The 25,546-nt window shown below is 36.0% G+C and overlaps 1 protein-coding gene and 1 long non-coding RNA gene across 2 annotated transcripts; one reads left to right on the top strand and one right to left on the bottom strand.

The window, feature by feature from the left end:
* The first annotated feature begins 3,031 nt into the window (after positions 1–3,031).
* LOC113286210 lies at positions 3,032–5,489 on the top strand. Its single transcript, XR_003329166.1, has 3 exons — positions 3,032–3,256; positions 3,383–4,938; positions 5,276–5,489. It is a non-coding gene; the product is annotated as an uncharacterized LOC113286210 (long non-coding RNA).
* A 5,820-nt stretch (positions 5,490–11,309) lies between these two features.
* LOC113286209 (la-related protein 6C-like) lies at positions 11,310–14,457 on the bottom strand. The gene is made up of 10 exons (XM_026534891.1): positions 13,948–14,457; positions 13,351–13,432; positions 13,150–13,244; positions 12,967–13,038; positions 12,797–12,876; positions 12,626–12,704; positions 12,462–12,509; positions 12,301–12,369; positions 12,072–12,200; positions 11,310–11,908 (listed from the first exon to the last, which is right to left on the bottom strand). The coding sequence occupies exons 1-10, from the start codon at positions 14,260–14,262 to the stop codon at positions 11,657–11,659; spliced, it is 1,221 nt and encodes a 406-aa protein (XP_026390676.1). The 5' UTR covers positions 14,263–14,457; the 3' UTR covers positions 11,310–11,656.
* Positions 14,458–25,546: the final 11,089 nt, after the last annotated feature.

Below are 25,546 nucleotides of genomic sequence, written 5' to 3'. Positions count from 1 at the left end.
AAAGACTAATCAAGCAATATGGATCATAGTAAGTCCCAAAAGCAGTAAGCTCTAAAATTCAATATCCCTATGTCTTTCCCCCTTTATTATAATCTGACAATGAAGATGATCTCTCAAAAATGCAAGTTGAGTTTCAAGTGTTCTAATAATGCCTTGGCAGTATGCAACTCACTTGGTATGTAGGGTAATCCGAATGCCAATCCAACAAATGTTTTACCTTCTCGACAAAAGGAAGGTCCAAATAATCAGAGGCCTCTTATACTCAAATTCAGCAGATCCATCTTGATTGGAATATCATAGTCAAACGCATCAAGAAACCAAGACTGAATTTTGTTTCTCCTGGTACTTGATTGCACATCAATACATTTTTTCTACCTATTTATAAAAACCAAGTAGATTCTAGTTAATCATTCCAACAAACAGATAAAGGACATCAAGTTATCAGCAGACCAAATGAGTTGATTTAAATTAAACCCCTAACCTGTTCATTATTGTCAAACCATCTCTTTTTCTTATTCTTCGCAAAATAGAAATTGCAACACAACACCAGTGAAGGAAGGTTCAAAATTACAGGAAGCTAAGGGACATGATTCACATGAACCCATAACAAAACCTACGACATAAAAGTACATAAACCTATTTGAATCAATACTTAAATCAAGATTTCGAAAATCCCCAGATAACAAGATAAAGATTTCAAATTAACACAGATCTTCTTACCCAAAATCAATGTACGATAACAGGGAGCAAGATCTTCCTTTTCTCAATCTTCAAAATCTCTGGAAAAAAGAAGAATTTCATGAGATAAAACCTGAAAGAAAATAAGATGTGTTATGGTTTAGGGGGTATTAACGACTCAGAGAGGTGTCGTTTTCAGTTTTCTGATTTAATTACTCTACTTTTAGGTTATTGATATTATGGTTGTGAACAATGGAAGTGGTGAGGTTCTGTTCATGCGTTTTGTGGAAGGGTTTCAAGCTTGGAAAGAAAAGAAGAAAAAAAAAGAGGCAGAGCAGAGAATTGCAAGATGCGTTTAGGTTTTCATAGGGGAAAGAAATTTTAGGGGAAACAATGCGCCAAAATTTTGTTGTTCCCGCCCATCCAACAATTTTCCCTCCTCTAAGTAGTGATCCATGTCACCTTTTCTGTTTGCATTTACATTCGTTGGATTAAAAACTCTGATTTTCTACTAGTCGGATAAACACCATACAGATCACACTTGGCCTTTTGTGTTAACTATTTTTTTTTCTTTTTAACATGAAATTTCAATTCGCTAAATGACTTAAATCTATAATTTTTAGATATCGATGTATAGATAACTCGGTAAATTATTATAATAGATCGATTTGTTTTCCAAACGAATGAATTAGAGTTTCATGACTTTATTAAATTTGTGGCCTTTTATGCAGTGATGCACAACAAGTAACATCGAATGAAATCTCCTGAGTCGGATAAATTCATTATATCTTGGTCATTTTAGGGGATCAATGTGAACCTCTAAGCATTCGATAAAATTGAGTAGGATAAAACAAAATAGAAATCATAAATCAGATGATAGTTTGTAAAAAACTTCAAACATTAGACAAGGCCCGATGAGATAGAAAGAAATTTGAAATCCTTAATTACAAAGTAACTTATTCCGTTTAGATATTTAAGCATCAAATGAATTCTGATCAGATAGAGCAAAGTCTGAAATCATGAATTAAATTAACACGTATATAACTCTAAGCACCCGATAAGATCGGGTGTTATATTAAAATTATTTTATGTATCTATGTTGTATGTGTAATTTTTTTATTTTATTTTTTCCAACCTTTGGTGTTACAATATATGCATCATCGTGAGAGACTGAAATCAGACGTTGAATATGGATTAGACCCAGATTTTAATGTTGTGTATTATAATTTTCTTTTTACCTCGGGATTTATTGAATTGAAGCAAAATGCCATTATGTAGATGTACAGTTAACTGCGGAGAAAGCTGAATGTGTTGGTGTGTCTGAATGACATCATGCAATTACATTCACTAGATAATACCAAAATTCGCTAGTTATCCATAAGCTGAACCCAAATTTACTCAATTTCACTCATCTATCAAAATCACTAGATCATACTCGATATCATCATGTGTCAATATAATTGATTATGCATCTAATACCAGATATTTCAATAAAAATCACATACATTTATATGTTTCAAGAATTTGTACTATATAATTGGATTTACTTAGATATTTGTGATAAATAATTCCAAGAAAAAAATGCACCTGATACAATCAATTGATAAATGATGAAATCAATAAGGTGATATTGAGGGATCTATTATGAAATTGAAGGATACTAGGTAAAAATGATTGACGTCAAGGGTTATTCAGCGGGGGAAAGCTCTCGAATAGCGGATTTAATGGTAATGTGTGAAATCAAGGGTTATTCAGCGGATTTAATGGTAATGTGTGAAACTGGATAATCAATTGATAATGGTAATCAATTGATACAATCAATTGATTCACAATGGTGAAATAAAGGGTTATTCAGCGGATTTAATGGTAATGTGTGAAACTGGATAAAGTTGAATCTTTCGAATAGCTCGTAGGGTCTTACCGAAGAGCTTGGACAAAAAGAATTTTTTATAAAATTTGACAGATAATATTTTGATACCATTGTTTTTTTTTTGGTAAACAGGATTTATTAACAAAAAACTAGTTGAGCCTTACAAAACGGGGGAAATCTCTCCCCACCGAGTCTTCATACAAAAGATTACACAAAAAGTCAGGTGGACATAGATACCAAGTTTGATCGGAGCCAACAGAAGTAGCGTGTTTGGCTATATACTTCATACTTGCTTGGCCTTCTGAGTGGACGGTTTAGATTATGGATGAAAAAGTCAAACCATCATGATCTCAACGTGGCATATTCTTATTTGTTGAACATCAAATATTTGATGCATTTGTTCCATTGAAACTTCAAAACTTTATACTGTACAACCCTATACAGTATTCCTTTTTCTTTCTCTCTCGCTTTTGTCTATGCGCCTCCACTTACCGTCGTCTCTAGATCTGCCTCTGTATCACTGAAAGAGATGAGAACACCTCCGCCTCTAATGTGAATTGTGAAGATGCAGAACCTCGTGAAAACCCTAACAAGCAAAACCGCATTATTTTTCAAATCCAAGAACTCCCATATTTTCCACCGTGAATCCAAAACCAGAAACTCCAATCTGTCATACACAATCCCTAATCGAAGTGATGAAAATGATGAGTAAGTATGCAATAATTGATTTATTTGTCAATGAAACTTGATTTTTCATATACTATTTGATTTGCTTTGAGAGATATTTTTTTGTTTTGTTTTTTAATCCAAGCCTTTTTTTTCTCTACTGTGCAGGTGTACCTGAAGCACATCATTCCCTTTTGTGTTTCCAGTGAACTGGGAAGAGTAAAAATGCAAGCGGATGATATTACACCGGAAAAAGATAAACATGAACTGGATACACCACCATCACCACCACCGATGATAACAATACCCTCCTTACTCTCTTTTGGACTTATTTATGTGTGTGTTTCACAATTTAATGTTGGTTGTTAACTAATCTTTATCTGTCAATATATTGTTCTTCTAATTGTAGTACAATCTTGAGTTCAGAGATCCTGATTGAACTTTTTTTTCTGATTAGTTTTCTGTAGCTATGATTGATTTACATTTAAACCACATCGTAAAAATCTAAACTCAAGATTTTGTTTTCGTTGAAGTCATTGAAATTAACATTTATGATCACTATCAATTGATTTCTAGGATAGATGTTGCAGAGATAGATTATTTTTCATCGTGAAAGAAAGAAAAATTATTGAGAGTAATGTTTCTTTATATTGGTTGCTGAGATTAAAGGACTGTGCAGTGATAATCAGGGGATGATGTACGCTTTTGGGAGTTGAAGTTACCCTTCGCATGTATCATTCCTGAGAACTTCTCCATTTTTTCTTTGGTAGATTTCCCTGCAATATAATCGATGTTCTTTGATGTTGGTGTATCAGCTTCTTCTGCAATTTGCTTTCGATTATGTAACCTTATTCTCAAATAAAATTATCAGCTCTTGTTTTCATTGAGTCTTATCGGTTCTCTGTGGGTTATGGAAGAGGAGACTAGTGCTACTACTGAAAGCTTTTCTTTTACATATGATTCACTTTTTTTAGTTCCCTTTATTTTCTGTTCCCTCTCATAGTAAGGACCAGTGCTACTACTGAACTCAGCACCACTATAGGTATGCCTCTCCATCTCATCCTTACACTTTGACACACTTATCTTGAAATCATATATGGAATAACCTGTCAATTCTATCTTTTTTTTTATTAATGACCATGACTTTTTGGCGCAATTTAATGATCTTATTATTTTCCTATTTGTTTCTTCTTCTTCGTCTTGCTAGTTACATTAATAACTGATAAATAATTTGCTTATTACTAAGATTGGCATTATAGAATCCAATTACATGAACATTCGTGTTCTTATTTACCGCTTGCTCATCTGCCTGGCGTAGCTCATACGCTGGAGGTCACCCCCCATATGCCCCATGACTCCACAAGTAATAGATGTTTCCGAGCGACAGTTAGATCTTCTAGAGCTCATCCATGTGTCTGATACTTAATTATCTTTTTTCTCTATAGAATCGATGTTGTACATTGGGATTTTTTAGGGACGGAGGGAAATTACTTGCTTTCATTGAATAGTTGCCGCAACATTGTGGTTGTCTGAGAACTAAATTGCAGTTTTGAACATCTAATACAGTGGTTTAGTTGTTAATACAATTGTATTCTGTTTGGGTTCAAATTTTTCTAATTTTGGCACTGCATTTTATGTTTTCTTGGTAATTCATAGATCGCCTACAATCTGCTTAAGAGACTTGTTTTGCTTCAGAAGGAAAAAGCTAAGAGATTGAAAATAAGGTATTTCAATCTTCATCTCCTACTTGTGTCATTTTTTTTAATTTTTGGTTAAAAAGGATACGATATGTACTTTTTTTCCCACTCATATTGCATGTTTCCTTTGTATCCAAATATTGACTTCTCCAGGCTCCCCTTTCTAGTCACAGCAAAATTAGAATTTTTTGTCATTATGGTGCATACAAAGTTGTCACAATCTCTTATTTTTATTAATGAATGTTCTCGTGGTATAATCTCTAATTTAAGACATAGATTATTCTTATAAAAGATCGTAATAATTCTCTTTGCAACATTCCATCCAGATGATTGAATTTGTTCCCCTTCCCTCTTTCTCTTGCAGGTACTTAATTAGAAGCTACACACAGAGATGTAGAGGAAACTGTGCTCAGGTGGGAAGACTTGGAATTAAAGGTGATAGTTTGGTGGTTAATCGTCTTCGAAGATCTAACAGTGGTGATGAATATGTGTTCCATGTTTTTACTTAATGATCTACCTTTAGGAATTTTCTCTGGAAATGTAATAACAATAATTTTTCAATGATAAATAAAGAGTATCTGAGAATTTTTTAGTAAACAGATTCATTAGTATCAGTGATTAATTTGTATTAATGACCATAGATTCTACTTTGCTACATTTAATACAAATAGGAGGCCAATAGGTTCTTAATATCTGGACATACATATGAGGCCTAAAGACACCAATAACAGAAGATTGTGCCTTTCTGTGGCTGAATATGAAATACGGTCACAGTTTACCAGTTTTCATGTGTCCAAAACGTAACTTACAGCCACATTGAAAACATTTGATGCGTCTTTATAAAGCTTTTGGTCATGGTGCTTTAGGTTGCGTGTAACCATAGCTTATGAACTAGCCATTTATTTATTTATTTTTATTTTTTTGCGTGACTGAATGATAGTGATTACCACGGTTCTATAGATTTAGTGTAGCTATATGACATGAATTAGCCATACCGAAACTATTTTGCGTGTCTATATAATAGATGTAGCCATGGTTAAATAAATCCATGTGGCTTTAGGATAAACAATCGCCACATTGAAATCATGTATTGTATCTTAAGAAAGTCTATTGCCATGGTGTTACAATTTCAATGTGACTGTAGGTCACGAATCAACCATGATAAAATGTCTTTTGTGTGTCTGATTGTTAGCAAAGGCCATGGTTTAAATAAATCCATGTAGCTTTAAAGTAAACAATAGCCACATTACACATTAATTGTGTGGCTATAAGGAACTTATGGCCATGGATGAAGAAAAAATGCTCAACTACTTTAAAAAATAGGGTACCATATAGACACGGTTATAGAGTTATGGCCATGGTAAATCATATTTTACAGCCACTCAAATTTTATGTAGCCATAAAGGTACCTCTTTGTCACGGCACCTGATGCCACATTTTTGGAGTGAAAAAAATCTATATGACCAAAAGCCTATGGACACGGTGATTAAGTGTGGCCAATGTGAAGATTTGTACTAGTGGCTTAGATGAAACTCGCTCCATTTGATCTTTGCAAATCGGCAGCATAGCTGGATGATCAACGTTTAGACCCAGTTGCTTATTGAAAGCCAAATGAGAATCCATCTTGTTAATTTCAGAAACTAGATCTTCTTTTTCGACAGAAATAATATGAGATGCAACCTCATTTTCTTTTCTCAAAAGATCATTTGATGAATCGATAAAAACCAAAGATGTGGCAGTTGAGTCACCATTTAACATATCAGAATTTAACGGGTCATGGGCAGGGTTCCACTCTTGTCTAGTGTAGAGCCGATATCTGGGTCTAAAACCGCACCCGAAGATACCACTCTCCCCATCTGGCCCATATCAGAACCCATATTCTGTATCGAATCATGGACAGGAGTTCCACCCACTGGTGTAGAGCCGATACCCATATCCAAGTCTGGATTCATATGTACCACTCCCCTCTTATGGTCCATATATCGCTTCGACCCTGTTTTCTTGTGTCTTAACGTGACCCATGGAATGCATACATCATCCGCACCAGATTTCACATTTTGACCCATTTTGTTACCCATATTAGATGAGCTACCCTTTAGATGCAATTCAGACACTCTCCTCCAAACCTTTTTTTAGCTCTTTTAGTGCCGAGTTAGACGTAGAATAATTTGAAAAGGAAGAGTTTGAAGTTGTCGAAACTGATGAATTATTTCTTGGCGTGACTCCCGGAGAATGAGATATTGTTGCCCTCGTATTCACATGAATTGTACCAGGAATGGAAAGAGATGACTCTTAAAATATTCGAAACATGCAAGTTACCAGGTATGACCACAATAGATTTAATCTATGGATGATACACAGATTGATGCGACTGAAATGAGGATTCTTGTATCCATTCGATACTTACCCAGATACCTTTGAACTGTACTGCAGTTAGAATATTTTTAATCGGTGCTCTTATTTTGATTTTGCAAACATTTAATTTTGAAAAATTTGCAGAAGTTTGATGCACTTCCAAAAAACTTCCCCACGAACCACAAATAGAGACGAAAGTTTGATCGTTCCAAAGATGTAAAGGTAAACCTCTAATGCCAATCCAATGATCATGGTCAGAACAAATGGCCTTCTGAATAAAAGCATCCTCCACCCTCCAACGCCTGACAGTGAATATATTTTTACCAACGATGAAATTATGTTCTTCTCGAAACTGGTCGAAGATTTGTTTTGTACTTGTATTAAAAAACGCCAATCTTCCATTGATACATCGAAGATCCAACTTATTAGACCAGTTAAACCCAATTCAATTCGATTCCATCCTGCATGTGAGTTATGGACTTCTACTGCCAAGGCCTTATTATAAAAATCCTTGTTATCTGATACCTCCTTCGTAACTTGAATTTGATGAGATGTTGATGCATTCAACGGAGGAAAACGTTTTGGATCCATAATGATATCAGGTTTTAAACTGGGAGAAGCTTTAGAGGAAGGGTTTAAAGCCTCCCAAAACCTCTTCCATATTGATCCAGCTCTACCATTAGGGATACATATAAAGTTACCTGATGAAGATGATGATGGAGAGATTTCATCTACCCTTAGGAACTCCCCGAAATTATTCTCTAACCAGTGAATCTTAATGACTGTTTCATTAAATCTCTTAGACCAAATTTTACCCACTTCAAACTCCCCCTCAAAAGCCATCAAAAGCACGGATGAGAACCGTGGTAATGCTAATCTAGTAAGAACAACATTATATGAACGATTATATGAGAACCGTGGTAATACACGGATGAGAACCGTGTATTGAACCTCTCAATACATTTAAGACCCGAGAACGTCCATGAAAAAGTGAACGATTTAGATCGAAAAACTAATGGAGCAATCTGTGTTAGTTTCATGATCGTAAAGAAAGAAGAACAATGACGATAAAACTCTACTACCCAATAAATCTCGGCCTCAAGGGGAAGGATTAAAGATCCGTCCTTGAACAACGGAGAAGTTCGGAATAGCACACTTCTAGACTGAATCAATCACATAGGATTGAAACGAAGAGGAGACTGAGTTTTTGAAAAATCGCCATTAGAATGAGCTCCACGATTTTCGGAGATACAAATTTTACGAAAATGAATTAAATCACAAAGAATCCTATTATTTTGCTTTTAGCTTTTCAGAGACATGCTTGTAGATTCGAAAACGGACACTCTTTGATACCGGCAATGTTTCATGGACTAGTGGTTAGATTGAATTTGCCAAATTGCTTTTCTTTTGATTAATACTAATGAAGTTCCATGTTCACAAGAATCACAACAAATGGAAAAATGAGAAAGGAAAAATCGGAAACTTTAGTAAATGAGTTTGGAAACATTATCAAAAATAGGAACTACAAAAGAGTAATGACGAACTAGTATCTGGCATGACGTGTAAGTAACTAATTCTGGGTTCATTTTGCAATCTTTTGTCAATTTACATATTTTGAATTTTGGGTGATACCTGGATTTCTAGTTTTAACCATTGAGCAAACATATTCACTGAATCACTTCGACGTACCATTTTCATTAACGCCAAGTCTATCAGCTATCCAAACTCATTGATTACTGGCCAAATCCCAATCAATTCATACGAGTTCAATCCTACGTTTGCATGTGTGATTCGCTTGAGACCTTGATGAGACCTTGATGGGTTGTTGACATGTCATTTTTCTCGGTGCATTATTCAGTGTCCGACCATGGAAGTCTTAAATCAAATTTAATTTCCAATATCAAATTGTTATAATCAGAACAGGGATTATCTCTTTAAACTGACTGAGCAAAAAGTTTAAATGAAAATAAAAATAAAAAATATCAGAAGTTCAAAAAGATTCGAACTCTTGACAAATGTAAAAATCCTGTGACGAAAGATAGCAAAAAAAATCTCAGCAGAAACTGTGTCTGGAACTATTCACTTGCACTAATTAAACAGAGGAATCTAACGCATAAAGGGAGTAGATAGGGGGGCGACCGACCTCTGCACGTCAAAAATCTAAGAGGTTAACAAGGGATTAAGAACATATCCGGTGAACAATAGAACTCCAGTAGAATTGTCTTTGATCATAAACATGAATGGATGATCTGCAACAAAATCCACGGACGGATCACGAACTACACCCACATTCCATAATCACAGCAGTTGCAGCAGCTGCCTCAGTTCCTTCTTCGTCAACTTCCTCAAAACACTTATGAATAACAGATTTAACTGAACAATTTGAGTTTACCATTCCACTCAATTCAGCTTCGGATTCATCGAAAGGCAAAACTAATCCCAGTTCTTGGAGAACTCTTTCCGCGTCAAAATCAAACGTTATTTTAAACTTTGGAATCCCGAAAGATCTTGTTTGTACCGACGGTGGATCCACCAAAAGATATTGATTGCCATCTCTATCAATTCGCCAAGTCCATTGCGTTTATCCGGTAAAATTATATACATCGAAAATTGTTGACTCCTTTCAAGTTCTTGTAATTTGTACGGAAGTTTGAGTACTTTGAAGCCGTGGTGACACGATATATATTGGTTTTCCTTTCCACTAAACATGAATGGTACTTGAACAGAGGAATGCCCATCAAGTAAATAAAAACCTGAGTTCCTGGTTAAGCCTTTATCAAACTGATCCGGACACCATGATCCTTTGAAATAGAGTGCATTCACTAATATGACCGTTGTGTATCGGTTGATACATCCTTCCGGAATTAGATCTTTGATTAACCCGCTGGTTTTCTGTTCGACCCATTGGTTGACAATCAGTCTCACTTCATCAGCCTCAAATCTGAAATCCACAGCTCGTGCTTCTGCTTTAAATATTGAGTTGGCAACCTCTTTGAATTTTTGGATTTAGGACACAAGATTTCTCAACCCCAAACACTATTAACACATGACAACTCGAGTCCTCCACAGTTGCCCCATATTAGTTTGTTTATCGAAACACTACTCAACGAATTCATGAACTGAGAACAAAACCTATTAAGACATTCTAGATTTTCAGATTTTAAAAACCATAATAACTGATTTAGTGTCTCACCTTTTGATCCAGAAGCTAATAATCCTAAAGCAGCATAGATTGATAATGGAGAATATACTAAATTCTTTCCTTTACCTTCTCTCAGAAAGTAGTTGGCATGGATAATGGAGAACATATCAAACTCTTTCCGTTGGCCATGGGTGGAATTTGTTTTCGTGGGTTGATTAGGATATCAGAGGAGCGAGATGAGTTTCCTCGCGAGACTTGATAAATCTGGAATTCTAGTATGCGGAGCTTACTTTTATAGAGTTTGTTTCTTGATAACCAAGGAACAAGAAACCGTGTTATAGTCGGAGGGTACACCTTCCTGTATTAAGACTAGGGGACTACTAGGGTTGGCCGGTTGGGGTTCCTTACAAACAAGCAATATTACCGAGTTTGGGAATAACCCAATTTGTTAAAGAATCTGGCGACGAGTGACGTGGCCAGAGATTCAGTGACAAATTGGCAATGTGTCAGCTACGAGTTAGGCCTGAGCAGTGAATGGGATTCAAAGGGGTTTTCATCCCATCGGCAACACATCCACCAGCAGGCGAATTTGATCGGCACGCCGTTGAATGGATATGGTTGTGAAAGACCCTGCTTTTAAGCTCCAGCAAGATTGTGCACCAGACCTCGCACCACCCTGCGTGCATAAGGCAAAATGTGTAGTACAGGCGCCATTATTGTGAAAGACCCTCCTATTAAGCTCTAGCAAGATTGTGCCATTCAGATACAGAATCTGAAATTTCAGCAATGCAGTATTTTTTAGGCCGTACAGTTCAGCCTCCGCTAATAAAGTCCAGATGGTAAGAAATATTCAAAATCAAAATGTTATGATCTAAACCATGTACCGAAGTAAAAATGAGCATACCTAGTGAAACCAAGATTCATAAAAGAGAAACCATTTTCTTTTCTTTTACAACAGAAACAAAATTGTACACTTTGTTTTCATTATTTGAAAACCAAGGTTATAAAAACAATAAATCATCTACAAAACTGAAGAAAAACAAGCATTTTTCCGGGGAAAAAAAACGAGAAGGAAAAGAAAAAAAATTGTCGAGACAGTAACTGTGATTTTTGTTTTGAATACTGATACATCATATACTAACTTGGGAATTATTGATAAAATGTTGCAAAGATGATTAAAGCTCCTACGTACAGAGAACTGCATGCTGCCCTTGGAAGTAAGCCAGATGAGTTTACTGCTCACCACCATCACTCTAGTTGCGCAGCAGAACTGGTTAGTGGTTTCCCACGCCCCATAGTGAAACCCCGAGTACCATCCGGCATCCTTGGTCCTCGTGGTGCCTGCTTATTGGTATTAATTGATGCTTCACACTGGACTAAGCAGCTTGATTGTGGGGATGAAGCAATTAGACCACGAGCGGAATTATTCTGAGAACGTCCGCGATATTTTCCATGGCCTCGAGCCCACCCTTTCTTTGATCCAGCAGTATTATCTTCAATCTAGCAACAATAAACAATCATGGTCCAAAGTACCTACTGTTCTGGAATGTTTCAAGTAACAGGAATATTGTTCTCTGATGGGATTATTACATAAGATCTCAAAAATGTTCTCCTAAATCTTAGTCACGAAACTGATGAAGATACCATGGGATGCACCACTTACATTGCTTTCAGTCTGTACTTCCACGTTATTAGGCTGCGACGATTCATCCGCTGATACAGGGGATGCAGTCTCATCTTCCGAGACACCTTCAAAATGGTCATAGACCTTCACCTTCATAACAGATCTTGGCTGGACATTACCAACAGAAACATGAACACAGAAACATAACATAACACCTGAAATTCGTAGTGAATAGGAAAACTAAATGGTTAAGAGTCAAATTCCATACCGAGCGTCTAAGCAGCAATCTTACACGAAGGCCTTTTCTCCAGTTCCTTTCATCATTTAACTTTTCAACCTAATCAAATTGAAGACCAATTAACAGCAAAACAAAGAAAATACATGAACGATTAAAGATGAGAACTGAACTTAAGTTTATCAAGAACATACTGCTTTCTCTGCTTGGACGACAGTTTCGTATTCCACTAGAGCGTGGAGCTTGAAAGCCAATAAAACACGGTTTTATGAGAAACGATGATTAAAAGATAATTTTCTTAGATATAATACCATATCAGCTGAAACAAAGATGAGTATAATATGTTTGAGCTAACTACCTTGTTACTAATAAGTACATCTCCTTTAGGACGAGAAACATTGGATTCCTGGGGATGGCATATCCGAACTGTCTTCACACTGTCCATTATATTAAGATGAAAAAGTTAGGATTTTGGTATTGGAAAATTGTGGGATATTAACATCATCTATTAGTTTTAAGAAATTCCAACCTTCCAACCACGCCAAAGATTTTTTCAAGATTTTGGTGAGTGTAATCCTCGGGTAAATTTTCTGCCACAACAGTACGCGCCTGAAAGTATAACAATGGTTACATAAAACAAGTGTTTTTGGAAAGGAAAGTTTCTATCTTAGAAACTAGTTGGTAATTGTTTGCAATCACCTGCAAATCCTCTTTGTCTCTTTCCGTGAAAAGGTGTTTACGCTTAACCTTCTTGCCATCATCACTAACAACCTTCATTCAACACCAGAGCCAAACAAGCAAAATTTATAAGAAGGGAATTGAGAGCGTACTGTTCTAGTCACTAGTCCAAGTATAAAACAAAAAACTTAGACATCAACTTACAAGTTTAGAGGATGTTCGCAGTGCTTGGATGAGCAAATGGCTGTTACTAACGAGGGATTTAATCTTCTTTGAAGAGGCAATAACAGATAATGGAACTGCGTTGCAAATATCAATGTTGAAATGTTTTGGTTTAAGATGAATAATTTTTTTTTTATCAATATCTTGCTAGAAAAAACTTCGAATTGGAATGTAATTTCTTACCGTAACCTTCAGGATCTTTACTAATATGTTTCATCAAGATATCACTTGCAAATAAACTCATGTCACTGAACTGGTATTCCACCTGTTACATAACATTTCACAATGATATAGGAATTGGGAAGTAAGGTGTGCACATAAAGCACAGGAAACCAACGACGTTTCAGAAGGATATTATTATATAATACATACTATCGAAGTACTCGCAATCCATTGTTCCAGCATAGATCAAGTTTATACAATTCACCACCAAAAATTCAACCTTATATGGTATTCAGGATCTCAGCATGGAAAGATTCAATACAAGCAATCATCATCAGTTTCTTTCTTCAAGAAAGGAAATCTTAAGAGCAGATACATATGTAGGCAAAGAAGATCTAATGTTACAATGGTAGTCAGATTGTAGTTCGAGTAAATTCAATCTTTGAGCACATACAACTTCGTCTCAAACAGAAATTCATCAAGAATACAGGATCTTGGAAGATCTAAGCCCCCAAATTTCACATTATGTTATCCGCCAGGAAACAATACAAATTCAACAACATACATGTAATGCAAGAAATAAAGAACAAGAAATACACATGAAAGAGATATAAGTACCTGTTTAATGATCTTATGTCGAATATCTTCAGTGAGGAAATTCTTCGAATGCCTTTGTGTTATGTTAGAAGAATTAGGAATTAACTGAATTGTTTCTTGATCTGCAACATAATACCAATCAGATCCATTACTAGTAGAACCAAGAAAATGAATACATGGATAAATATATCCAGATATTGGCATTTGGGTTTGTTGTTGTTGTGGTTGTGTTCTTGGAACAAATTCAGGTGCATGTACATTGAATTTGAAATTATTCATCTCCATTTTTGCTGTTGTTGTTTCATTTTTATTTTCTTCTTGTATTTCAGAAGACATATCTCTGTTTAAGGTAAATTAATTCTAAGAATTATACAATTTTGTGTTTCTTTATTTCTGTAATGGTGGTGATGGTGATGATGATCAAAATTGAAAGAGTGTTGTTTTTGATTGTGTAACAAACTTTCTATTTCCACATTTCCCGCCTAAATATGGACATCATTTCTTCTCTCACTCTCTGCTTTTCATTACACTTGCCCGTTCAATGTGGTGAGCTTTGACCCGGGTTTCTTAAGGTTAAATTTTGGTAAGGGTTTTTCGTTATTTTTAGTTAAATGGTTGGTCAAAGTTTTTTTTTTCTCAGGTGTCACCCCACTTACCAGTAGGTTTGTTCTACCCTAATAGCCAGTTTGGATACCACTTAGAGCATGCATAGTATTATCTATCAAGAGTTATGTTCAAAGATGATCTCCTTGACCAATCAAGATTATGTTCAAAGATGAACTGTATACTTCCTAATCTCAGAAATTAAATTGTGCGGAAATTCTAGTTTTATCACAAGGAATACTTGGTTAATGACTCGTTCACCATACAACCTCGATAAGGCTTTAAACTTCTTATACTAAGTGAAGATTCAAATCTAAAGGATACATTTCGTTCATGTATACGCAAGATTTATGTTCATATGATGGGCTCCTTGGTCTATCAAGACTTACGTACAAAGCTGATCTCTTTGACCAATCAAGAATTATCTTCAAAGATGAACTAATTGCTTCCAGATCTCTGAAATTAAATTATGTGTAAATTCTAGTTTTATCGTAAGGAGTACCTGGTTCAAGTTTCATTCACCATAGGATCTTGAAAAGGTTTCAATTTCTTACACTCAGTGATCTCTATGATGATGCTTATCCTCAACTTTGCATCTTGATCCCACTCGGGTACGCAGTTAGTCACCTGAGTGATGCAGTCATTTCAGTTTTATGAGTTTTTATTTTCTGTTTTTTGTTTTTTTGAAAATAATAGGAGAATGTTGGATATTTCCAATTACATAGAATAAAAAACGGTTTCTGTTTTTGGTTTGATGCTACGAGGATGAGCATCTAGTGTCAAATCGGTATATCATTGTTAAACCTTGATGCAAAACATATTCTGAGTTCGAACACGCATAATCATTCTCATTAGATATCATGGATGTATGTTGGAGATGAAAATGTATCTCCAATAGGTGTGATAGTTCACACAAGACATAACCAATCCCGTTATACACCATGTATATCTATTAGAAATGACGCATCTCCAATGGATATGATCCCCAATAAGTAGCAATAATTGAGTCTCATTCTGAGAGAATAAGTTGTCGGTTTACTTTTTTCTCTAATTAAAGTATCACCTAAAAAATATTTTAGTGAGTGCTTGGTCGAATCAAGATTGTACAAGTCTTGAATTCGAGAACGTTGTCAATATGGCTTCATTATATCTTGAAGCCAATATTCAATTACTCAATTGTACATGCGAATTATATTCGGAAAGGTTAAATATTTTGTTTAAAAGAACTGAACAAGAGACTTGAAGTCAGAAGAATAACAATTCTTTTTAGTGTAGATAACAATTTTTTATTAGTGATTTCACTCTTTTTTTTAGGCCAAATTTTCCATCACCACTTACTCTCCATTGTATTCATAAATTTTGATCCACGTAGTATTAAAAATAGTAACTTTCATCTTCGTTTAAGCGGTAAATAAGAGGTTATGCTACATCAGAGTATGTTCATTGTTTTCCTTATTCCAATACTATATCAACGACGAAAAAAACTATTTTATTTTGGGAGACATCGTCTGGTTCCGGATACCATTGTTTAGACAAAACTTTTCCTTAGAAGAGTGTTTTGAAATTTGAGTTGATACTCAAAATAAACTCAGGCTTTATGTTTACGATACCGGTTTATTACAAGTCTCACTAAACAAGGTTCGTGATTAAGTTCTCCACTTTATAGAAGCAAGAGAAAACAGATAATCGAAATATAATTCGTTACATACCTGCTAAGAAGGCCAATTTTAAATAGTCTCCTGATAGCATCATGATCACTTCAAGTAAGTACCCAAAAAGTTCGAAATCAAACAATACAATCGATTTCATATGAATGTAATTAAATACTCCCCCGTTTTAAGAAAAGTGATGCTTTCACTTTTTCAATTTGACCTATTTTTAGGAAAATATGAAAAAGTGAAAATATCACTTTTTATGAAATGAAGGTAGTACTGAATTACAAAAAAACATAAATGAATTGGAAGCACATCTGCAAACCGCTAAGATATATCATACATCAAAAAAGGAATAGTAGGCTTGACCAAAGAAGCAAAGAATACAAAATCTATAACTAATATCACAACAACAATAAAAATAAACAACTAATGTGGACAGGGATATCCTTAAAGAATAATTAGCACATTACCATTGACTTTGCCGCTAGTTAGAAAACCTGGCGTTTTTAGGGGCCACTCAAAAGGATTTAGGGGCCAACAATAAAACAAAAAAGGTCACCCAAAGGGAAAATGTAGCCATCCCTTATCTCGCGTAATTCGTAATGGCGAAATTAACCTTATATATTCGGAGGATATGATAACATTGTTACCCTCCGAATGCAATCGGAGGCCAAAATATTTGCCAGACGTCCGATTATACGAGGTGCAGTATTTCTTGGTTCGTGTTTTGGATTCAGCGTTAATCGGGAGTTAAATATATTACAAAACCTACCGATTATAAGTTGCCGCAAATTAAAATTTTGAAAGCTACCATAATCGGTAGATATGCTAAATCCAATACCTACCGATTATTGGTTTCTCCACATTCAACTTTCGTCAAATTAGTCGTTGGAGTTTTTGGGAAAAACAAAAAGAGCCGTTGGACCCTAAACCTATATAAAGAAACTCATATCTATCACCCCAATTGCACCAAACTCTTTCCTCTCTTCAGTTTTAATTTTCATAACAAAAAACATGGATATTGCTTTTGCCGAAGAAGAATATTGTGCTATTTATAGAGCGTGGGTTGTGGTAACTACTCATGATCGTGTTCACAAGCTCCACAAATCGGAATCCGAAGAGCAGATATGGAACCGTATCTTAATGGTATTTGAGGCCTTAGATGGTAATCGAATTCGAAGATCATACAATGACATTAAGATGAGAAAGAATGCGCTAGATAAGGAGATTGACAAACTTGAAGATGAGGAACGGTTTGTTAGGAACGCTTTTCCTTGGTGGACGTATGAAAAACGAGTAAGTATCTATGTAACTCCAATTCACATTAACAAAAGTTAGTACTAACTTGTTACTCATTCGTAATTTCAGAGAAATCTTGCGGATCGCCGGTATGTGGACCTCTACGGGAAACGATTTGAACATGAAGGATGCTACAAAATCAAGAGGGACAATTTCTATGGTCACTGGAAGTTATGATCTGTTTTAATACTTTTATGGTCAATTAGGAGTATGGATTTAGGTGCTTTTGACGAAATTGTAAGGTTAAGGCCGTTTGAACTTTATGTAATGGATGTAATCGGAGTATTATTAATATAAAAACTAGCCGATTATACGAAATCGGTAGATTATTTTGTTAAACAACCTACCGATTGTAATATTCGGTTATTTTATGAGTCAACTTTCTTTACGATTATGGTGTTGTTTGGTTCCAGGAAACAGTTTTTTTTGAACTTGTAATATTCAGGATAATGTTTTTGTAAAGTTCCGAATGTACGATGGCCCAAAAATCAGAATTTGGAAAAACTTATACTTTTCAAATTTTGTCTTTGAAATAATCGGAAGTTAAATTAGTTACCAAAACTTCCGAATATGGGATGTCTAACCTTCAATATGGCCCTTGGAACCACCTGGAGCCATGGCGTGGTTTGTTTTGAACTTGTGATATTCGGAGGATAGGTTTTTTATAAAGTTCCGAATGTACGATGGCCCAAAAATCAGAATTTGGAAAAACTTATACTTTTCAAATTTTGTCTTTGAAATAATCGGAAGTTAAATTAGTTACCAAAACTTCCGAATATGGGATGTCTAACCTTCAATATGGCCCTTGGAACCACCTGGAGCCATGGCGTGGTTTGTTTTGAACTTGTGATATTCGGAGGATAGGTTTTTTATAAAGTTCCGAATGTACGATGGCCCAAAAATCAGAATTTGGAAAAACTTATACTTTTCAAATTTTGTCTTTGAAATAATCGGAAGTTAAATTAGTTACCAAAACTTCCGAATATACCACACAAATCATTGTCATTTGAACTTGTCTAACTTAGTTACCCAAACAAATTTCCGAATGTACAACAAAAATCATTGTCATTTATCTGCTCTTCTTTACTTTACGACCGTGACTACCTCCCAGTCCTGCACGACCACGGGTTTGAGCACCTTCAGTTGAGCACCTTCAGTTGGAGCAGCTTCAGCGCTCGATGAAGCTCGAGTTCTTTTACCCGTCTTTGATACTGCCACCTTGGGCTGATGCCTCTTCGTGACTTTCTCCCCAAACTGGGCAGCATAATCTTCGTTATCCATATTATCAACTAGATCTCTAGCCTCTTTGATCTTCTCAGCTGGCATGGGATCTCCGCTCTTCAAGCATGCAGTTAACATTTTGGAAACACGCTTGAACCTATTCACCTGTTTTTTATACGTAATGACATAACATCAAACGGTAATTACCTAAGATTTATAGGAATAATATAAAATGAACAAAAATATAAGAACACGCACCAGTCTATCATAACCAGCTGGTTTGTCTTTGATGATACAATTATAACTTGAACCCGCCGCAGTAGTGTTGGATTTGATTTCACGGATAACCAAAGGATGTGATACCTTGTTATACCAACTCATATAGTCTGGAGAATTTTCATCACCTCGGATGGTTCGTCTACCAGTGTCGATAATGAAGTCATTCCTCTTATCCCAGTTATCAAGAACAGTAGGTGGGCCTGTGTGAACAATCGTGAGATTGTCACCACTAGAAGAACACAACTCCAACTCCAATTTGTAGTAATCCCCCATTTTCTCCAGAGGTTGATTGTATATACCCGTGTTGTCGCATCACCCTAGAGGGGTTATACATCACATATCCTGTGGGGTGCCACAATGGTCCAAAATAAAGGGACAAGTCCGACCGAACATTTATATGCCCACTGACTCGATCTTCCTTGTATGGATCAAAGCATACGTCCGAGGCCTTCAATTGGTCCAAAATCTCCCTCATGCGAATCAACTGCTGCTCCTTTGTCCTAGAACGGTTGTCTTCAAATATATACTTTGTTCCTCTAGGAGTACCTTTGCACCACCCCGGGTTCTCTCCGGCCAACTTCAGGATAGGGAAGTGGTCATAGATCCATGCCTATATACATAAGAAACCAAGTTTTAGTAAATAGATTGTGTATATTCGGTAGTAATTTCCAAACATAATTTCCGATTATATATATCGGAAACAAAACTGAGTACTATCCACCGAATACCAACATTCGAAATAGATATGGATCATTTCCTACCGAATATGCGTCATTTGGAGTTCAGTAACCTATAGCTTTTCTGGCCTGTATATTCGGTTCTAATATCAAAAGAATATTTCCGATTGTATATATCGGGAAAACAATTAAGTACCTAGCCACCGAATAACCAACATTCGAAAACAAGATGGATCAATTCCTACCGAATATGCGTCATTTGGGAGTCAACCTATAGCTTTTCTGGCCTGTATATTCGGTTCTAATATCAAAAGAATATTTCCGATTGTATATAATCGGAAAAAATTAAGTACCTAGCCACCGAATAACCAACATTCGGAAAATAAGATGGATCAATTCCTACCGAATATGCGTCATTTGGAGTTCAGTAACCTATAGCTTTTCTGGCCTGTATATTCGGTTCTAATATCAAAAGAATATTTCCGATTGTATATAATGGAAAACAAAAGTAAGTACTTAACCACCGAATAACCAACATTCGGGAAAAGAGATGGATAATTTCCTACCGAATATGCGTCATTTGGAGTTATGGATATGCATCATATGTATTGTCTACTGAATAACTATAGAGTGAGTTATAGAGTTAAAGAAAAAACCTGCAATAGAGCCACATTCCCGGCAACTTGGCAGGTTCCTAGCCTCGAAGCCTTTCTCAACTCTTCCATCAAGAATGCTAGGCATGCCGTGCCCCAAGAATAGTCACCGACTTCATGGAGAGGATCCAAAAGTTGTATAAGGTTGGCGTCGATCCGGTTGCCAGAAGTATTGGGGAATATGACACATCCCAATACACAAAGGAGATATGCGGTGGCAGCGTGGTTCACTTGCTCATCAGTTAACGTTCCATTCTTTTCCTTCTCCAAGGTGCCTCGAAACATATTCATCAAAGCTGTAATGTTGATCTGTCTTGTTCTGTAACTTGCATGCCTCCTAAACTCTGCTGTTGTTGTCTCTTCATCCCAACCTAAGCACTTGTTAGTTAGAGAATAAAGTTGTGCCCAACTTAACTGCTTTGTGTAGTTAAACTTCACAGCTGTGCCTTGGTCGGGAAGGTTAAGAATCTGCACAACATCATCCGGGGTGATCGTCATCTCCCCAAACGGCATATGGAAAGTATCGGTCTCAGGATACATTCTCTCCACGAACGCCGATATGGCCACACGATCATGTTCCAACAATGAATTCTCGGCGGCATTAGCTAACCCCGAGTTGGCAACAATTGTCTTGAACCTTTCACATTCACCGGATAAAGGCCACGCAAGCATTTTTGTTGGTGCGGCGGTAGGTTTGATTAGACGGACCGCATCTTGATGATCCTATTAAAGTACATAAAAAAATCCTTAATACAAGTATTACGATATAACACATAGACAATACATTAATAAAAAATAGTAATTTTATTACCTCGGTTTCATATATTTCTCTGGCCCATGAGTCTTTGTATCCAAATAGCAATTTTCCTCCATCCGCTGGTAGTCCAAGGATTGTGCCTGCTGGAATACCCTTCTTCTTCAAGTGCTGAGGGACAAGATGTGATGCTTTCTTAGCAATATCCTTCCTTACAACATCTTTTCCTTTTTTGGCTTTTTGGGTACCACTTGGTTGTCCTTCTTCTTCTACTCTTGCCACTGGATCAACTGGTTCAACACTTGGTCCTGCACTTTGTTGAGCGGCTTGTTCAACACTTGGTCGCACCCCTTGTTCACTGCCTTGTTGTTCAACAGTTGGTTGCACTCCTTGTTGACTGCTTTGTTCTTGTTCGCTTTGTTGAGCACCTGAATTATCTTTGGCACTCCTTTCCCTCCTAGCACTAGCTGTCACTTTCTTCCTCCCTTCTCGACTTTGTCTAAACAACAAAGAAATGAACAATATTTACAAACTATACAATCGAAAGACAAAGTATGGAAATATAACCCGAATGTACACATTCGGACGTAAGAAGACACATATTGTTCCCGAATACAAAACAATCGGAAGCTAACTAAACATATTTGCAACCGAATATACATCAATTGGAGTTCAGAAGCTGTAAATTTTTCATCCTACACAATCGGAAGAAAAAGTGCACCTCTATAACCCGAATGTACAAATTCGGAAGTAAGAAGACACATATTTTTTCCGAATGAAAATAATCGGAATATAACTAAACACGTTTACAACCGAATATTCATCAACTGGAGTTCAGAAACTCTAAAATTTTATCCTACACAATCGGAGGTATAAAACATTATATTGTCTTCCGAATAAATACTGGCCCCAAAATGGGATTTTTCCTATATCATAAATTTTGAGATTTTTTCAATATATACATTCGGTAGTGAGTGTTCTTCCGAATACTTTGTGTCTACTTAAATATATTCGGTAGCCAAAAAATTCATTAAACTACCGATTATTAGCAGTTTGTATCCAGGAAGATATGACCACCAATATTCGGCAGATAATCATCAAATCTTTCTCCCGAATACTGTCGATGTTCTTGAAAAATGAAGAACACGACTACATTCGGAAGTAAATGAGCATGCATATCGTCCGAATCTGGATAAATAACCGAAAACCCTAGAAATTTTTTTTCTCGATTCGACGAATTAAAGCGAAATAAACCCCAAAAATGATAGATTCTTACCTAATTGGGGCCATTTGAAGTTGACGAAGTGTTTGAGTCTCGGAATCGCCACCACCGACTACATTGCCAGGTACTTGTTATTCGCGTTCTTCTTCATTTGCAGCAAGAATTTCTTTATTTCTTGCTAAAATTCCAATGTTTGGATCGATACCCCGAGCAACATTTTTGGTTCTAGGTCTGTGGGTTTCATTTCTCTTATCCATTGTTTTATAATCGAATCGACGATGTTTTGATTTTACGATTCGCGGCGATGTTTCGGTTGAACGAGGAAATTTTTTTTTTCTTCCACAATCGGAAGATAATATGAAACTGGAAGAAGAAGAGTTGAAATGAGTAGAATTGTTTTTGATTTGGTTTTTATACAGTTTTACCAGAAGGGCATTTATGTAACTTCAATATCATATAGGGTACCCCTTAACTAGAGTCTTTGGCTGGGTATAAATTGATGGCCCCTAAATCCTTTTGAGTGGCCCCTAAAAACGCCAGGTTAGAAAAGACCTATCCCCTACTTTAATATGTTTCTTGTTGGGGTAAGTTACCTCAGAAGAATAAACGCCTTACCATAAATGAAAAATGGACAACTTCTTTTCTAATTGGTAAGGTTAGATTATTAGTATTATTATTTTTTTTGAGAAATAAATTGAGGTGTCACCCCACTTAGCACTGGGTTTGCTCGCATAAAGGACCCTAATGGGCAGTTTGGATACCACTTAGAGCATCCGTAGTATTATCGCTAAAAACCACATTTGGCAAAAAAAACAAATAGGATTGTTAAACTTGTTAAATTGCTGAATTGCTAGATTGCTATGTCAAATGTGTAATTGCCAAATATGGCCAGACTTTATTATAAGATACGTGCGCGTTTGGAAGCATTTGTAAATATTGTATGAAATCGGTCCCATTTTTAAGTAGCGCCTTATACTGGGACATATTTATTAAGTTTGTCACTTTAAACACTTTTAATTATTCCGTTTCTTTAAACGGTGTCATTATAAACATCTCACTCTAGATATGATTATTATTTGTGTTTTTATGAAACACGAGTAAATAGGCGTGAGTACTACCTGCGTCTGTATTGCAAACGGTAATTATAAAATATGTTTAGCTTCTCCTCCACCACTATGTCTGAAACGAAAAAGCTGAAAAGAAGCTAAATATAGTTTAACAATTTAGCAACTTATGACTACAGTTGCTCTTAAGAAGTTTTTTTTCGCTTCTGAAAACAAATGTGTCAGAATTAGTTTGGGCACACAATTTCAGAATGCCTTCTAAAAGAAAAAAAATCAATTTTTTGTGAACTTCTGGATTTGACAGCACAAGAGATTTACTTATGTTATCAAAACACCCCATCACAAGATCTTAAAGAAATCAGTGGTTTCCATCAGTGAACTTTCTCTCCAGCTAATTCTGGTTCTGAAGTTGATGATTCATCTGTTTCTATAACTGGTTTAATGGGTTTCAATCCTCATCATCACGAACAAGCTTTATCTCTTGAATCCTCCAGAAATGATTTACTTTACTTAGATACCATTACACCCACTAACAATAATAATAATCTTTCTTTATAATAAGAGACCCCCAAGAAGTCATATGGCGTTCATATAAACATTCTGATTTCTGGTGAAGCCACATCATCATCCATGTAATCACTTTTTGACAAGTTAGTACCATGTCATTAGCATCTTAAAAGATATGACCGTTGACGAAAGTGCAGCTTCACATGTCCTTTGAAAAACAGCTCCTTCCAATTTTTACATGCCCTTTCAAAAACAACTCCTTACAAATGACTTCTCTTTAAGGTAACCGATGAACACATATAGGGGATTTCAAAAATAACTCCTTACAAATGACTTCTCTTTAAGATAATCCATACAATTCAAACCTTACAAATGATTTCTCTTTAAGATAACCAATGAATACATAATAAAAATGCCATAAAAAGTTGCATAACCCTAGCATTTTTTTCATTGAAAATCAGCGAGAGGAAAAAGGTTTTGTGAAACGAAAGGACGCGTCCGTAGCCAAGCAATACGGATTGAGTCAAGGATAGAAATTTGGCGGTGTTAATGTCGAAGGTAGACGTATGGATGAAGCAACGATGGTGCATAAACATGCATTTGATGCGCTGGATAGCACATTGAAGGATCTGATGAGCAATCTGACAGAGTTATTCGGAGGAAAAACAATAGTGTTTGGTGGAGATTTTGCAGATATTTCTGATAACTTCTAAAAGAACCGGGGAAAGCATCCATAAATAGATCAAATATGTGGAAACATTTTAGAATATTCAACATTGATGAGAAATATGCAATCTGCAATAAAAGCAATTGCACTTACCGATATGTAAGTTCCAACTTGGGTAATTATACCAGATCGGTACCTAATCGTACCATATAATGATTGCGTGAAGCAAACTGTGTCCATTATATATCCTAGAATGCTCGACAGATAAGGAGATACATAGGTTAAGTGAAAGATGTGTACTCACACCAACTAAAGAGAATATAGATGAAATAAACAATTACATTTTTTCAACTGCCCCCAGTGAATCACATCATTTCTTGAGTTCAGACAGCATCATCCTGATGAATCACATCAAGATGTTCCGTACTCTACCAAATTTCTGAATTCCGTGCAATTTTCAGGAATACTAAACTATTACTTACAACTTAAAGTTGGAGTTCCAGTTATACTGACCACGGTTAATTACAAAGATAATTGGTATAAGGAAAATTGAAGGAACCACATCGGATTTGAGGTGTACATTCAAAGGATTGTGTTGTCTCTACGTACTTCCGCAAACCTACCTTTGGTATCAAGAAGAAGGCAATTTCCTGTAAATGTATGCTTCGCTATGACAATCAACAAGAGCCAAAGTCAAACTGTACAAAATGTGGGCATCTTTGTGCATGTGAAGTTATATGGCGGTGTCTACATAAGCTGCTACACGGTCGTGACCATAAATTAGCAAATACTGATTGTAGACCACGATTGCACCACCAGATATGAGAGTCTAAGCAACTAAATTAGCTCCTACCTTGGAGAAAGATAAAAAGGTCTTTTTTCAGACCACGATCATAACTATACTTTTTGTGGACTTACAACCTTCAAAGTTTCATATGCATTTTTCATGACGCCCCATGATAATACTATGTCTACGTATGATTTAGATACTCTCGAAACAGCCGGTGCGTACGCACCGG

The sequence above is a fragment of the Papaver somniferum genome, chromosome 6 (genome assembly GCF_003573695.1).
Source record: "Papaver somniferum cultivar HN1 chromosome 6, ASM357369v1, whole genome shotgun sequence".
Classification (NCBI taxonomy): Eukaryota; Viridiplantae; Streptophyta; class Magnoliopsida; order Ranunculales; family Papaveraceae; genus Papaver; species Papaver somniferum.
This window is presented reverse-complemented; position numbering and strand designations above follow the sequence as displayed.